At 38.3% G+C, this 14,921-nt stretch overlaps 1 protein-coding gene across 5 annotated transcripts in view; it reads left to right on the forward strand.

Annotated features, from left to right (window-relative positions):
- Positions 1-14,921, forward strand: part of zfhx3b (zinc finger homeobox 3b) — a 505,913-nt gene that overhangs the window by 296,192 nt on the left and 194,800 nt on the right. For all 5 annotated transcript variants that reach the window (XM_072595978.1, XM_072595979.1, XM_072595977.1 and 2 more), the window contains one exon: positions 7,022-7,253. In XM_072595978.1, coding sequence (XP_072452079.1) covers positions 7,022-7,253 — 232 coding nt within the window. The remainder of the gene's footprint in view (positions 1-7,021; positions 7,254-14,921) is intronic.

The following is a 14,921-nucleotide window of genomic DNA, read 5'->3' on the forward strand; positions in this document are numbered from 1 at the left end:
TAGAAAAGTACTTTTCATAATGCAAAAGTATTGAAGCTGGAATGAGAAGAAAAGTAATCAAATCAGAAATTAAAGTTAATTGAAGGTTGGCCTTCTGTGGATACAGTTAAAAATGGTTACCTTATTGCACTGAATGCTTGAGTGTCAAAATGAGGTGTCAGTACTCAGAGGGTTAAGGAAAGCACTTGCACAGAGTTTAATTTAATACATTTTGATCCCTGATGATTATATTATAATTAGTAAAGGGGGAGCACGTACAAACAAATTACATTTGCTATCTTCAAATTAAAATTTTACTTCAATAGCATGCAGAAGTAACCTTTGCTGGGCTGTGAATCCCAGTAGATTTCTGAAAAGCCCCAGGGTCTTCTGTGTTTTTGTATATTCTGATATGAATACAGTATAGAAGGCTATAGATCAAAACAATATACATTTACTATATTGGGATAAATGTATACTATATTGATTTAGAAGATTGTCGTGTTTTAAATGAATTCTTATTTAACTGAATTCTTATTAAACAGCAACGTTTAGAGTCAAAACTGCAGCCAAATTTGCATTCTTGTTATGATAAAAATGACTGGCCAACACTAAACTTTCGTTCCATAATACTCATGATAGCTTCTTGCCAGTGTTATTAATGTATCAAACACAGTAACAAAACAAAGCTTAAAAATCCATTGGCATGAAGTCCTGGTTAGGTAGTGTCTGTAAAATGAGAAAGTGAATTGATCAGTCTGTGTCCTCATCCAAGAGAACTATGACTGCAGATTTAAACTCAGCCATGTGCATTTGATGTTGGAGGAAGAAAGAAACATCAGTTAAGAAAATCATAAAGAAAGAATGTGTTAGTATTGCAATAGGGATTTAGTGGGAACTGCTATAATAATTATGTCTGTTTGAAGAGAGAAAGCATCGTGACCTCAAGTTTGTTAATGATATTTTAATCTTTCTTGTGTTTTATATCTTTCTTATGTGTTTATGCAAAGAGAGAAATGCATTACTTGTTTAAAAAAGACTTGTATTAAATATCTTCATGCAATATGATTCACAGTTTGACTTGGAAATAAAGTGAAGAGAAGCTTTGCTCAGACTATAATAAATAGCTTCTTAGTAGTCAATGGGGCACTTTTGAAGTTTTACATTGTTGCACATATCTTAAGGATACCTTTTGGCCAATGTTCATATGTCTACATGTGTATAGTGTACAGCAATCCAGCAATGGGCAAATTCACCACCTACAAAAATACTGTTTTTTTCTTCCATAAGATGTCATTTTTGCTGTGACATGTCTTTTTTTCATACTGCGCATATAACATTTTGAGAGCAGTGGATGTGAATCAATCATGTACCCACATACCCTGGGCAGAATAAATAGTTTATCATTTACATATATAACTCCTTTGAACAATCGTTTTGTGGTAATTCTGAACCCATAGCAAACAATGGACCCTAACTGAAAAGTGCTTGAAAAAATTCCCTTCTACCTCCCACAACCTCTCTACACAAAAATTGATCAAACAAACTCGTATTATTTTCAATGCAACTATAAACACTATATACACCTCAAGGTGATACTCTGCTGAAGGCTATCTTGGGCTAGCTATAACCAACCACTATGTTTATGAGATGCTGCACTGGGTAATGGTTAATGAACATGAGCATAGATGTATAAGATCAAAGCAGACATTTTTAAAACTGCTCTTTAAAGAGAATTACAATAAAATTAAGTGCTGGCCTTGACATACTTAATTCTTCAAAATATTGTAGAACATTGAGAAGTTTATTAAAAATATTTAGGCTTGTTAGTCAGCTATGAGTAATTGTGAAAATTGTCAGAATGAACTAAAGTTCATTGTGCTATGTTTCCATCTAATGATAAAATCATGTGATGCACAGAGTGTAATTTCTAATGTGCATGTCTAATTTTGGGCTATGAATACTATTCTGGATCACAATGTTCCCAAATAGTTCTCTTCAAAATAAAATTAACACGCAAAATCTCTCCTGTCTTTTATACCATGAATCACAGCTGTGTTGTTTGCCAATTGTTTGTTCATCGATCTGTTCCACCCAACAACATGTTTCTTCACCTTCTCAAAGATGCTTGATACTCTTATGCATTATTTAAATGTTTCTCCCAAGACTTTGTTTCTACAAAATAACTGGTTTCGTCAGAACAGTAAGTTCCACTTTTTCTCTGACTTCTGACATACCAATCACTTGTAAATTATTCCAACTAGTGAGGTGGATTATTAACTAGCTTGTAGCGATGTAAAGGCCTGAAGAAGAGCAAAGAGATGACTTTAAAAAAAGACCTTCTTCAATGCTTCATAATTTCCTATCTTGACTGCTTTACTGTCCTTTTATATCAGTTCTCATAGCAACAATGTGTGCATTTAAAAGATTTTTAAGGCCTAATGAGGTGATAAATAAATGCTAGTTCTTCTCATTACTATTTTTGATTATAACTGCAATGTGAAATACAAATGTAGCATCACCACAATTTAGACGATATCTACCTTAAATCTGGCTAGAGTGTGAATTTGTGGCAATGTTCTATTGTGTTTTAAATATTCATGCTAATTCTGCAAGGTTAAAACCTCCTTCTCAGTCATGATATGCATAAACTTTCACATTTTTGCTAAAGATATTTGCTGTAGTACGGAATTTATTTTCATTTGATCACAATTAAAATTTTCGCTAATTTGTGTAGCATTTTCTCTGATACATACAGTTCCCAGGAATATTACATTAATAAAGTGCGTAATCAGGGGATTGATTTGCATCAAATCTATCACATGTCCTAAATTGTAATTCCATTTCACAAATTGCTTGACAGAAGTGTCTTTGAACAAATGTTGTTCAGAAAATGTTGTGGTCTGTGATTAAATGACTCATGTGGATTTTGGTTAACAGACAATTAGCAGGTGATGGTGGAACTGCCTTTTTATTTCTTTTGGTTTCACCTTTGGCCAAGTACCTTTCAAAAATGATTTCTTCCTCATTCCGTATGCTTGTGTATCACTGTCACTGCCCTCTTTGTCTCCTTGTCCAAAATCATACTTGTGTGATGAGATCCTTTCTAAATCTCTCATCTGCCCAAAATTCTAATCTAATATTGATTATGGTGGCTTCTATTCCAATCTTCGTTTAGTTTAGACTACTTTGAACCCAGATGCTTGTCAAGTAAATTCAGGGTGGAAGCTTAAAGGAGCAACCTAGATCTAAAACTACTGAAGCCACATGCAACGACCAGTGAGGCACCCGTATATCAATGAATTCAGTTTGATCCTAAGGATGAGTTAGAGAGAGCAGGGTGTAGAGAGTAGGAGAGCCATATTGAAAAGGAGAGTATTTTACTGACTGGATGTACCTCAACTTAAGAGGAGAGAGTCTGAGATGTGTTCAAAATATAGTTTGACTGATGGAGAGGTGTTTAAACTAGTAAGGCAAAAGAAGAAAAGCTTCTAGAGATACAAGACAGCCACTTATATTTAAAGAAATCTGATAAAAGGTATATCAGGAAAGGAACATTGAATTACTATGAGTCATAGTGTAAGTAATAATAAGAGGTGAGGGATTGAGAAGGGTATCATAAGGCAGGATCTTATAGGGGTTTGAGAGATGTGGGCTATGGTGACATGTGGTAGCATGTAGGATTAATTGAATAACTATTTCAAAGAGCTGAAACAGGCACGATGCTTAAAACTGCCTCCTTCTGTGTCATTTTATTCTATGATCTTGCAACATAGAGGTCTGGGAAGGCATGGCATCAAAGAGGCCTCAGGGACACTCTGTGTCACTTGGGATGCACTTAAATGAGGGAAACGAGGAATACTTACTCAGTGGGAATTTGTTGCCGCCTGAGAAACTAAACATCCAACATTGATCAGATGTTTCCCAGGGAATTGACGAAATCATCTGACCTCAGCAGTGTTTAGATGATCGGACAATTTTAACTACCTAAAGGTTGAATGGAGAGTGGGCATGTGTAAACTCAGTAATTTCTAGATGGTACAGCACTGTTACATAAATAGCCTTTTGCTCTTGGAAAACATGGGGATAGCTGAGAAAGAGACATGCTGCTAAAATTCTTGATCTTGCACTCAACAGAACAAACGCAAGAACAACAAATTTCAGGGAGAACTAAAAATGAAACCGTTCTTAAACTAATACCACTGACCAATAGAGACATTTTTATTTTTAATCAGCCTTGCATGTGTATTATAGCACACCTCTGTATCACGTGGGTCTTGGAGCTGGGTCTTCTGTATCAGAGGTAGGAACATTTACACTTTGCCACAAAACCCTAAAAGGGACATTATATCAAGAGTTGCATTGGGGAAGCTGGCAAATCTGGTCATAAGTAAAGTTCAGAGCAAATAAAGGGTAAGTCAGGAGTAAATGAAGCATTATACAATTAAACCTTGAAGTTGCACATTCGAAAAGGATGTTCACAGAGCTCAAAGAGAATGGGTGGAGGCTGGAGGAAAACAGACTGAAAAGACAGCATTTAACAGTTTAGAATTATGAGCTAGAAGGTCAAGCTGATCAGCAGTTTAAATGATGGGATAAAGCAAGAATATTTCAACAAAGCGACAGAAGAAAATAAGGTTGAAGTGTAAAAGGACTTTTGAAACAGCTAATCAACCATATATACTTAGAACTGTTCAGGAAATTGCAACAATTGCCAAAGAGGTCAAGTGTATGTGAGAAATGAGGGGGAAAATGAGCTTTAGACACAAATCTTAAATTGAAGAGTGGATGTGGCTGAAAAATTAAATTAGTTCTTTGATTCACTGTTTACAAAAATGATTCAAGGCTAAAGCAATGCGGATCTTGCAGAAGATAGAAATTAAGAGGTGTGATTTTTTTTAATGGTATTGATTCAGAGTTTATAGCGTTTTCTGGGGGAGAGGTTCAGGTTGTCATTACTCTGTGTAAAAAATGTTGCCTGATTTTACTCTTAAATTGGCCTAGTTCTCACTCATCCTCATACTGATGGGAAACTCAAAGTCCTGTAGGAAAATTCCTGACTTAAATGTGAAGGGGAATTGTCAGACCAAATGGCAAGTTTTGTTCCAGTACTTTAAAATTAAAATTGTACCAATATCAGATAAAGATTTCCTGAACTTTAAATAAATGATTGAAAAATCCCAGCAGTGTACCTCTGAATTCCTGATTCACATTATCAAATTACACAACAGGTTAATGAAATTCCCTGCGTTTGCTTCCAGCCTAAAGTTTCCCATTGCATCTAACTTGTTCTTGCTTTACTTACTACTGCCTCCCCACACAACTACTAAACACCAAATTCACATTAATTGCTTCTGTTGGTAAGCCAGAACGCTTCAATATTTGACTGTTGATGAACTCACTGGTTTAGGAGGACTCGAGAGTCAAGACCAAATTCTCTGGCATCGGAATTGTGAAATAATGTTCAGTATTACTCGAAGCGAAAAGCTGCATGTGAATGATTGTGGTTTTTCAACATGAAGTTAGCTAAATACTGTGGAATGTGCAGTGTTGCGCGGTTATTTATTGCAAGGTATAGAGTTTCCCGGGGTCAGTATTAGAGTTATTATTTTTCATGATCTATAAAAATCTTCGGTGAGCAGGGCACAATTTCAAAATTGACAGGTAGTAGAAAATTAGGAAGTATACTGAATTTGGAGGGAGAATCAAGACACTGCAGACTGACTAGAGGATTAGGCTGACATGCAAAGATGAAACTTAATGCAAAGAAGTATGAAGTGATGCATTTTAGTGGGAAAAAGAAAGAAAAGTGAAAGAAGCTAAAAGGTAAGATTCTAAAGGAGGTGCAGGAAGAGAAACATTAATTTTTCAAGGAGGCTGGGAAGTTTGAGAAAGTGATGTGAAAAATGAGATCCTCCATTTATAAATAAAAGGATCTCGTCTAAAAAGCAAGTTAGTTATCATGAACCTTTATAAAATGCTGATTGTACCTCAAATAGAAAAGTGGTAGAGGCAGACTTAATTATGGTTTCAAAAGGGCATTAAAAAAGGAAGGATTTTAGAGTGGAGCACTTCCTTCATGGTGGTACCCTTTTGATATTGGTGGTATTCCGTCTGAAGTTGGTACCTCCTTACCCACAAAAATGCTCCCAAAACACATCAGCCAACTCACTCATCCCTTCCCAAAGCAGGTCAAACCCTCCTGCCTATACTCATAACTGAGCTTGGTGCAGTTTCCATAGTCCCCCTCTGGATATGCTTGATCTGCAGTCCATACAGCATCAATCTCTTGGCATTGCAAAGACTCCTAGAACTGTCAACCAATCAAATCAGTTGGTAGCTCATAATGGTGGAATTCTATAAATTGACACCTTATGCATTAGAAACAATGTCTGCTAACAACATTATATAATTTTGCCTGTGTAAGATAGCCTCAATAACTGTACAGATTAGAACAATAGTTTGTGTTGTCTCTACCATCTCCAGTGTCTCTTTTATAGGAGTAAACTAAGCAAATAAAATGGATAGTATCAGTAAATATATTTGTAAAAAGAAGAAAAATATATTGAGTGTTGCTGAAAGCAGAGACATTTTGTCAAAGTTTTTCATCTTGTACTCATCAGGACAATTCACAAGAATACCGATTCAAGCAGGAAGCCACATATATAGGGATAAAGTTAAAAATCACATGACAAGTTTATATTCCAGTAGGTTTATTTGGAAGTACAAGCTTTTGGAGCTCTGCTCCTTCGTCACCTGATGAAGGAGCAGCGCTCCAAAAGCTAGTGCTTCCAAATAAACCTGTTGAACTGTAAATCAGCGTTGTGTGATTTTTTTTTAACTTTGCCCACCTCTGCGTCATATATATAGGATGAAAGAACGTGCTGATGGTTTATCATGTGGACTTTGATTGGTAGAGGTGCTGCCTTGGCTATTGCGCCTTCTAAAGTAAAAGTATTAGAATATGCTCATTAAAACATGATTAAATAGTAGTATTTTATCAGTGTTATTAAACATTGATTCATTTTTCTCCTCTTTTTAGCACTTGCAGCAACATGACAGCACGGTGGAGGCTGAGGCATGTTACTACCATTGTTCACTGTGTAACTACTCTACCAAGGCAAAACTTAACCTGATTCAGCACGTTCGATCCATGAAACACCAACGAAGTGAGAGCCTGCGCAAATTACAACGGCTACAGAAGGGTTTGCCAGAGGATGATGATGACCTTGGGCAAATCTTCACCATTCGCAAGTGTCCCGCTGCTGAGACTGGTAAGTACCATTGATTTTTATCATGTCTCTCACAAAGATTCTCCAATACTTTTTCCTTGACCTACCAAAGGCTGCAGGTTAGTAAACTCGTTTAGCTTATCAAAATACTTCAGGTTGTGGCATATGTTTGATATGGATTCTGAAGGGAATGAGTTAGTTTAAACTTTATTTTATGAAGAACGCATTAAAAGTAGGAACTCATCTTGAGCTAATCACTCATCTATCTCAAACCAAATCCACTTACAAAGCCATGAGCATTGGAGAAGGAGAAAGTGAGGACTGCAGATGCTGGAGATCAGAGTCGAGAGTGTGGTGCTGGAAAAGCACAGCAGGTCGGGCAGCGTCCGAGGAGCAAGAGAATCGATGTTTCGGTAATAAACCCTTCATCAGGAATCAATCAAGCCCTGATGAAGGGCTTTTACCTGAAATGTCGAATTTCCTGCTCCTCGGATGCTGCCTGACATGCTGTGCTTTTCCAGAAGCACCCTCATGAACATTGTACTGCTTGGTACTTCCTAAAACTGGACCAAAGACAAAAAAAGGCTTTGAGTGTGTCCCTTTCAATCCATGTGATTTTCATGGCAATAGCTATTGGCAGTGACACACTGTGCAATATTTGAACTACATGTTCACTCTATCAAGGATAGGCCTTATTCTGTTGACAGTTATTATAAAGCAGACACTGATCCCAGTTAAAGTTTACCCTGTCCTTCATGTATAATGAAGTTCGTTGATTAAGGGGGATCCTGAACAGTTAAAAAGAAAGCATAGTGCTCGCAACCATGGTTGAATGCAGAGATACTTTTAAATTAAGACACATATTGCAATCACGAATTCTCTAAGACCATTTATACACGTGTATAGGTCGATCTCATGTATAAGTCAACCCCATTATTTTTCACCAAAAATGTTGTATTTTCCATAAAACTCCTGTATAAGTCGACCCTAATATATTGTATTAAATTGCATTCATTCAAACCAATAACTCTATTCATTGCTCTTTGTTTACTATATCACATCTTTATTCATTCATAACTCTAATTACCACACTTGGTTTACTACAGCACGTTTTGATTCAATCATTCATTCAGACCAGTATGAAGTCTATCGATGCTTGTCGCAGTTTGTGCACTCTGCGCCCAAAAGTTAATATCGTTAAAAAGTTGATCATTTTAATTGTGCCATTATATTTGAATAAAAGTGAGACATATTAGCCACATACTGGTATGTCTTTAATTCTTTGACAAATGTGTTAATATTGCTGAGGTTCATAACATTACAAGAGTAAATGGAATGGAAAGAATTTGGCGGGAAAGTTCAAGGCACTTACACATTCAGAATTTAACAAATGTTTAATTTTAAGTGTGCCATTATACCAGGCCATGACGATGTTGAGCAGTATGACTGTGCAGGATTTTAACGAATCTTTGACATGTTCAATTTTCATACCGGTCTCTTGCTTTTATCCGATAATCACCTTTACTATAATTCATTGTGTTTTTCTTCTTTACCCAGGATTAGTTGGGTGATCAGATCAACTTTTACTAATAATGCGGTATTTCGAACAGCAGCTTAAATTTCAGACCCTCAAAATGTGTGCCTGTGTATTAGTCAACTCCCTAATTTAAGCTTGAAAAAACTGTCTTCAAAATTCGACCTATACATAAGTATATATGGTAGTTAATGGACTTTAACCATGACTATAGTCTCTATCCTGCACTCCTCGTCACCTGGAAACTTTGAAACAGAAAATAAATACAGTAGTAGGCGATTTGGCTCTTTGAACTTGTTCCAACATTCAACATGATTGTGGCTGATCATTCAACTCAGTACCACATACTCGCTTTCTCCTCATACTATTTGATCCCTTTAACCCTAAGAAATGTATCTAACTCCTTCTTGAAATCATTCAATGTTTTGGCCTCAACTGCTTTCAGTGGTAGAGAATTCCACAGGCTCACCACTCTCTGGGTAAAAAAGTTTCTCCTCATCTCAGTCCTAAATGGCCCAACCCCATATTCTTAAACTGTGACTCTGATTTTAGACTACCTGGACATCAGGAACATCCTTCCTGCATTTACTCTGTCGAGTCCGAGAGAGTGTTATAGGTTTCTATGTGATGCTCCCTCATTCTTTCAAACTCCAGTGAGTATATCCTTAACAGATCCTGTCTCTTTTCTTCATATATCTGTCCTGCCATCCCAGGAAATCTGTCTTTGTGGCACTCTGTCCATAGCCAGAACTTCTTGCCAAAGATAAAATGTCTGAAAGTACACACAATATTCCAGGTGTGGTCTCATCAAGGCCCCATGCAATTGCAACAGCTTGTCCGTGTTCCTATGTTTGAATCCTCTCACTATGAAGGCTAACATACCATTTACCTTCTTCACTGCGTGTATTGATGTACGAGAACACCCAGGTCCCATTGTACCTCCCCCTTTCCTCAACTATTGCTATTCAGGTATTCATCTGCCTTCCTGTTTTTGCTACCAAAGTGGATAACCTTACATTTATCCACATTATACTTCATCTGCCATGCATTTCCCCACTCACTCAATTTGTCTAAATCACACCAAAGCATCTCTATATCTCCTCAGACCATCCTGCCACCCAATTTGCATCATCTGCAAACTTGGAGGTATTACAATTAGTTTCGTCATCTAAGTCATTCAAGCATATTGTGAATATCTGGGGTCAAAGCACTGATCCCTGCTGTACCCCATTAGTCAGTGCCTGCCATTTGGAAAATTACCAGTTTAATCCTATTCTTTACTTTTTGTGTACAAACCACTACCTTCAATCCCATAGGCTTTAATTTTACATATTAATCTGTTATGCAGATTTTTATTAAAAGTCTCCTGAAAGGAAGGTTCTGAAAGTAAACCACGTCCACTGAATCCCCCTTATCAATTCCCTGAACATATCCAGTAGATTTGCCAAGCATAATTTCCTGTTCCTAAATTCATGCTGACCCTGTCCAGACCTGTCACTCTTTTCCAAGTGCTCTGTTATTAAATCTTTTATAATGAACTTTAGCATTCTTCCCACTACCCATTTCACCCTCAAATCCATAGGAACTGTTCCAGTTTGTAAAAACTATAAAATCTGTAGGTTTACAGAATCTTTGAAAATGACCACCAATGTATTCACTGTTTCTAGGGCCATTCCCTTAAATGCTCAGGGGTGTAGATTAAACCATGGGGATTTATTGGCCTTTTGTCCCATCAATTTCCCTGACACCATTTTGATTTTCTTCAGTTTCTCGCTTTCATTAGACCCTGTCACTAATATTTTCAGCACTCAAGTCAGCAGCTCATCCACCACTTGCAAATAAATAGTAACAGTGAATCAAACTTGTTCAGAGTTTAGTTGACACCAATATAGTGGTGCTCTTGCCTATAAAGAACAAAGAGCAAAGAAAATTTACAGCCCAGGAAGAGGCCCTTCGACCCGCCAAGCCTGAGCCGATCCAAATCTACTGTCCAAACCTGTTGCCCAATTCCTAAGCATCTGTATCCCTCTGCTCCCCACCTACTCATGCATCTGTCCAGACGCATCTTAAATGATTCTGTCGTGCCTGCCTCTACCACCTCTGCTGGCAATGATTTCTAGATGCCCACCACCCTCTGTGTGAATTACTTGCCGCATGTATCCCCCTTAAACGTTTCACCTCTCACCTTGAAAGCGTGACCTCTCATTGTTGAATCCTTCACCCTGGGAAAAAGCTTGTCTCTATCCACCCCTTCATGGTTTTGTAAACTTCAATGACGTCCCCCCTCAATCTCCTTTTTTCTAATGAAAACAAACCTAACCTACTCAACCTCTCTTCATAGCTAGCACCTTCCATACCAGGCAACATCCTCGTAAACCTTCTCTGCACCCTCTCCAAAGCATCCACATCCTTTTGGTAATGTGACGCCCAGAACTGTACACAGTATTCTAAGTACGACCGAACCTATATCTTGTACAATTTTAACATGACTTGCCAACTCTTATACTCCATCCAATGAAGACAAGCATACTATATGCCTTCTTGACCACTCTATCCACCTGTGCAGCAACCTTCAGAGTACAATGGACCTGCACTCCCAGATCTATCTGCCAATCAACTTTTCCCAAGGCTCTTTTGTTCATTGTATAATTCGCTCTAGAATTAGACTTGCCTAAATGTATCATCTCACATTTGTCTGGATTGAACTCCATCTACCACTTTTCCGCCCAACTCTCCAGTCTATCTATATCCTCCTGTATTCTGTGACAGTCCTTTATGCTTTCTGCTACTCCACCAATCTTCGTGTCATCTGCAAACTTGCTGATCATACTAACAGTGCCCTCTTCCAGATCATTTATGTATATCACAAACAACGGTGGCCCCAACACTGACCCCAGTGGAACACCACTGGTCACCTTTCTCCATTTCGGGAAACTCACTTCAACTACTATTCTCTGTCTCCTGTTGCTCAACCAGTTCTTTATCTGCCTAGCTGGAACACCCTGCACACCAAGTGACTTCACTTTCTCTATTAGTTTACCATGGGGTACCTTATCAAACACCTTACTAAAGTCCATGCATATGACATCAACAGCATTTCCTTCATCTCTGAACTTAGTCACTTCCTCAAAGAACTCTATTAAGTTGGTAAGGCACAATCTCCCCCCATACAAAACCATGTTGCCTATCACTGATAAGCCCATTATTTTCTAAATATAAATAGATCCTAGCCCTTAGTACCTTCTCCAGCAACTTTCTCACCACTGACGTCAGACTCACTGGTCTGTAGTTACCTGCAATATCCTTACTAACCTTCTTGTACAGGGGGACAACATAAGCAACCTTTCAGTCCTCCGGCACCTCACCTGTATTTAAGGATGCCATCAAGATATCTGTCAGACCCCCAGCTATTTCCTCTCTCACCTCCCTCAGTACCTGGGATATATCCCATCCGGTCCAGGGGATTTGTCCACCTTAATAACCTCTGGCCTACCCAACACATCTTCCCTCCTTATGTCAACATGGTTGATGTGGCCAGTTGGCCCAGGAGTCTGATTCCTGATATTTTGAATGTGCTGAAGAAGGCAATAGAGAGTGCCTTTGTCAATCAGGAAACCCCTGAACAGCCAGCATACCCATTCCTTCCATATTCCCATTTCTTTCAAATCTACCCCCACCTAAGTTGCCCAATCCTCCCTAGCCTGAAGCCCATGGACATGGCTAGATCCTGGATCAAGGGGGCTATTGAGTTAACTGACCTGGAGTCCCACTATGGAGCTGTAGGCTACTGGCAATGTTGGAGCTACAGACTAATCAGATTGAATCAATCAATGAGGGGCAGAAGTCTGACTGGAAGTTTGTCCATCATATTAGGAATGCTGTGTGGTTTTGAAGCAAGCTTCTAAATGGCACATCAGCTGGCTGCCAAATTTTCTTCCTTGGTGGGGAAGCATGAGCCACGTATGTTTCTGTAATTTTCCAACCATGGTAACTTAGCAAGTGCATAAATTCAACAGCCTGAAATATACATTGATATTACCGTGCAGGTATACTACTTGTTCCTAGGTCAAAGAGGTGTCACAAGTATTGACAGTCGAATTTGATCAATGCAAATAGTGAAAAACAGACTGATAGTGAATTGGAGCCCCTCTCTGCACCAGGCTTGATTTTATATCCCTCTGAAGTTTGTCTGTTGATTTTGGCTTATTAAGAGTACACAGTACAGATAATGTGACCTTTGGACAGAAATTCAGTCACCTTTTAAATTTATTACTGTCCAGGGGAAACTATGACATGACAATTTTGATTCCATATACAGTATTTAGCAACCCAACCTTAAACCGTTCAAACTGAGCAGATGATCTCACCACAAGTGAAAAAAAACGTTTGGCCACTTTCCCTATTCATATTGAAACATTTTTTTTTACCAATACGAATTGTAGATTCAAAGACTTTATTCGTAATATTAGTCTGACAAACCTAATGAAGATATAAAGCTTGGTTAGAGTATTACTTATGGTACTGGTTAGTTCAGTTCACTATTAAGAAGCCTGTAGATCAGATTATCATGCATTCTAGCTGATATAGATTTGAAGATAGCTTTTGCAGTGTATCCTCAGTAAAAAGTCATGGCACTTCAACGAGGTTCAGTGAATAACTTGGTGAATGAATGCCGTTGGGCAGAGAACTGAACAAGGAGACTCTTGATTGTCCTCCCTATTTCCTTGAGATAGAAAGGAAGGTCTTACATTTATTTACAACCTGTCGTGTTCACAGGCTGCCCCATAGCACTTTCTCAAGTATAGGCAAATGTGGTAGGTAGCCAGTATTCAAACAACGCAGACCTGCAAATAGCACGGCAGTAAATGGCCAATTTTTCAATCTTTTCTCATGGCACTGTTTAAGAGGTTAATGTTGAGCATCGTACTGGAACATTCCTCTTCTTCTCTTTAAACATTAACATGGGGCTTTTTACATCCAGCTTAAACTGTTTATTGGATTGAGTTTTATGTCTCACACTGCTATCGTCATAGCGCATTATTAATGATGGAATTCATGCAGATGATAGCAGTTAATGGTAGCCCATTTGGCATCCTTGCTGAGAATGGCTCTTGGAAGAATTTGGGAAGATTCCAGAAAAAATGACTTATCTGTAAAATTGCAAGCATGTACAAACAACTGAACAATCATTGTACTCTCAAGAATAAGTCATTGTGCGAACTATTCAGCTCTTGAATGGAAAAGCATTCTATAAATGCAGATATCATTTTACTTTATTACCAAACAGCAACCAATATTGAAATATCAGATTTTTCAAACACATTGACAACATACATCAGCTAAGCCTGACAGCCAGGTCCTATTATGTGATACTAATATTATTTACTGCTTAAGATCCAGTCTTAAAACCAAGATGATAAGAATCCTTTTGAATCAATTATTTCTTCTTCTGCTCCTATTTAACTACATGGTCATCATTCTATTTGCTTTTTATACCAGATACTTATTTAATTCATATTTCACTGCCACAATGGGTTTCAAACCCTTGTCCCCAAAATGTTAGCCTGGAGTTCTGGATTACTCGTCCAGTCCACATCACTACTGCAACCCCCTTCTCCACTACTAGCATGTAGATATAGAACGTTAGTATGTAGGACAGTCTTAATTGAACTTTTCTGCTCTTATGTAAGTCAAAGGACTTCTTGTCCCAAACCGTTAATGTGTCTCAGGAGAATCTCTGGCAGGGCTGTACAGGCTACTGTTAACATGGTGTTTAGAGCCTCAGTTCAGGATGCACTTGCCTCCATAGACATTGACAGCCGGACGGCTGCATTAACCCTCTTGATTAATGGGATATTTAAAAGTTTGCACTTAAGAAATGCGTAAATCTCTGCTTGGACCTTGCCCCAGGTTCCCCACAGATTTTCTACTTAACTGAAGACCGGGCAGGACATAGTTTTGCTGCACTGTTACACAATGTCACCAGATAAACTCTCCAAAAAATCAGCCAGGAGGCTGGATATAGCTCATGGCCTTTAGTCTACATGACATTTATCTTCTGCAGGTGCTGAGCAAAGCTCATCCCTAACACATCTCCACCAAAGTCCCTAACTCCATCACCCCTCCACTCTGCCATCCCAGGCACAGCCCTCACTTTACAAACTCAGAAATTTGAC

This window comes from Chiloscyllium punctatum, chromosome 26, assembly GCF_047496795.1.
Source record: "Chiloscyllium punctatum isolate Juve2018m chromosome 26, sChiPun1.3, whole genome shotgun sequence".
NCBI lineage: Eukaryota > Metazoa > Chordata > Chondrichthyes > Orectolobiformes > Hemiscylliidae > Chiloscyllium > Chiloscyllium punctatum.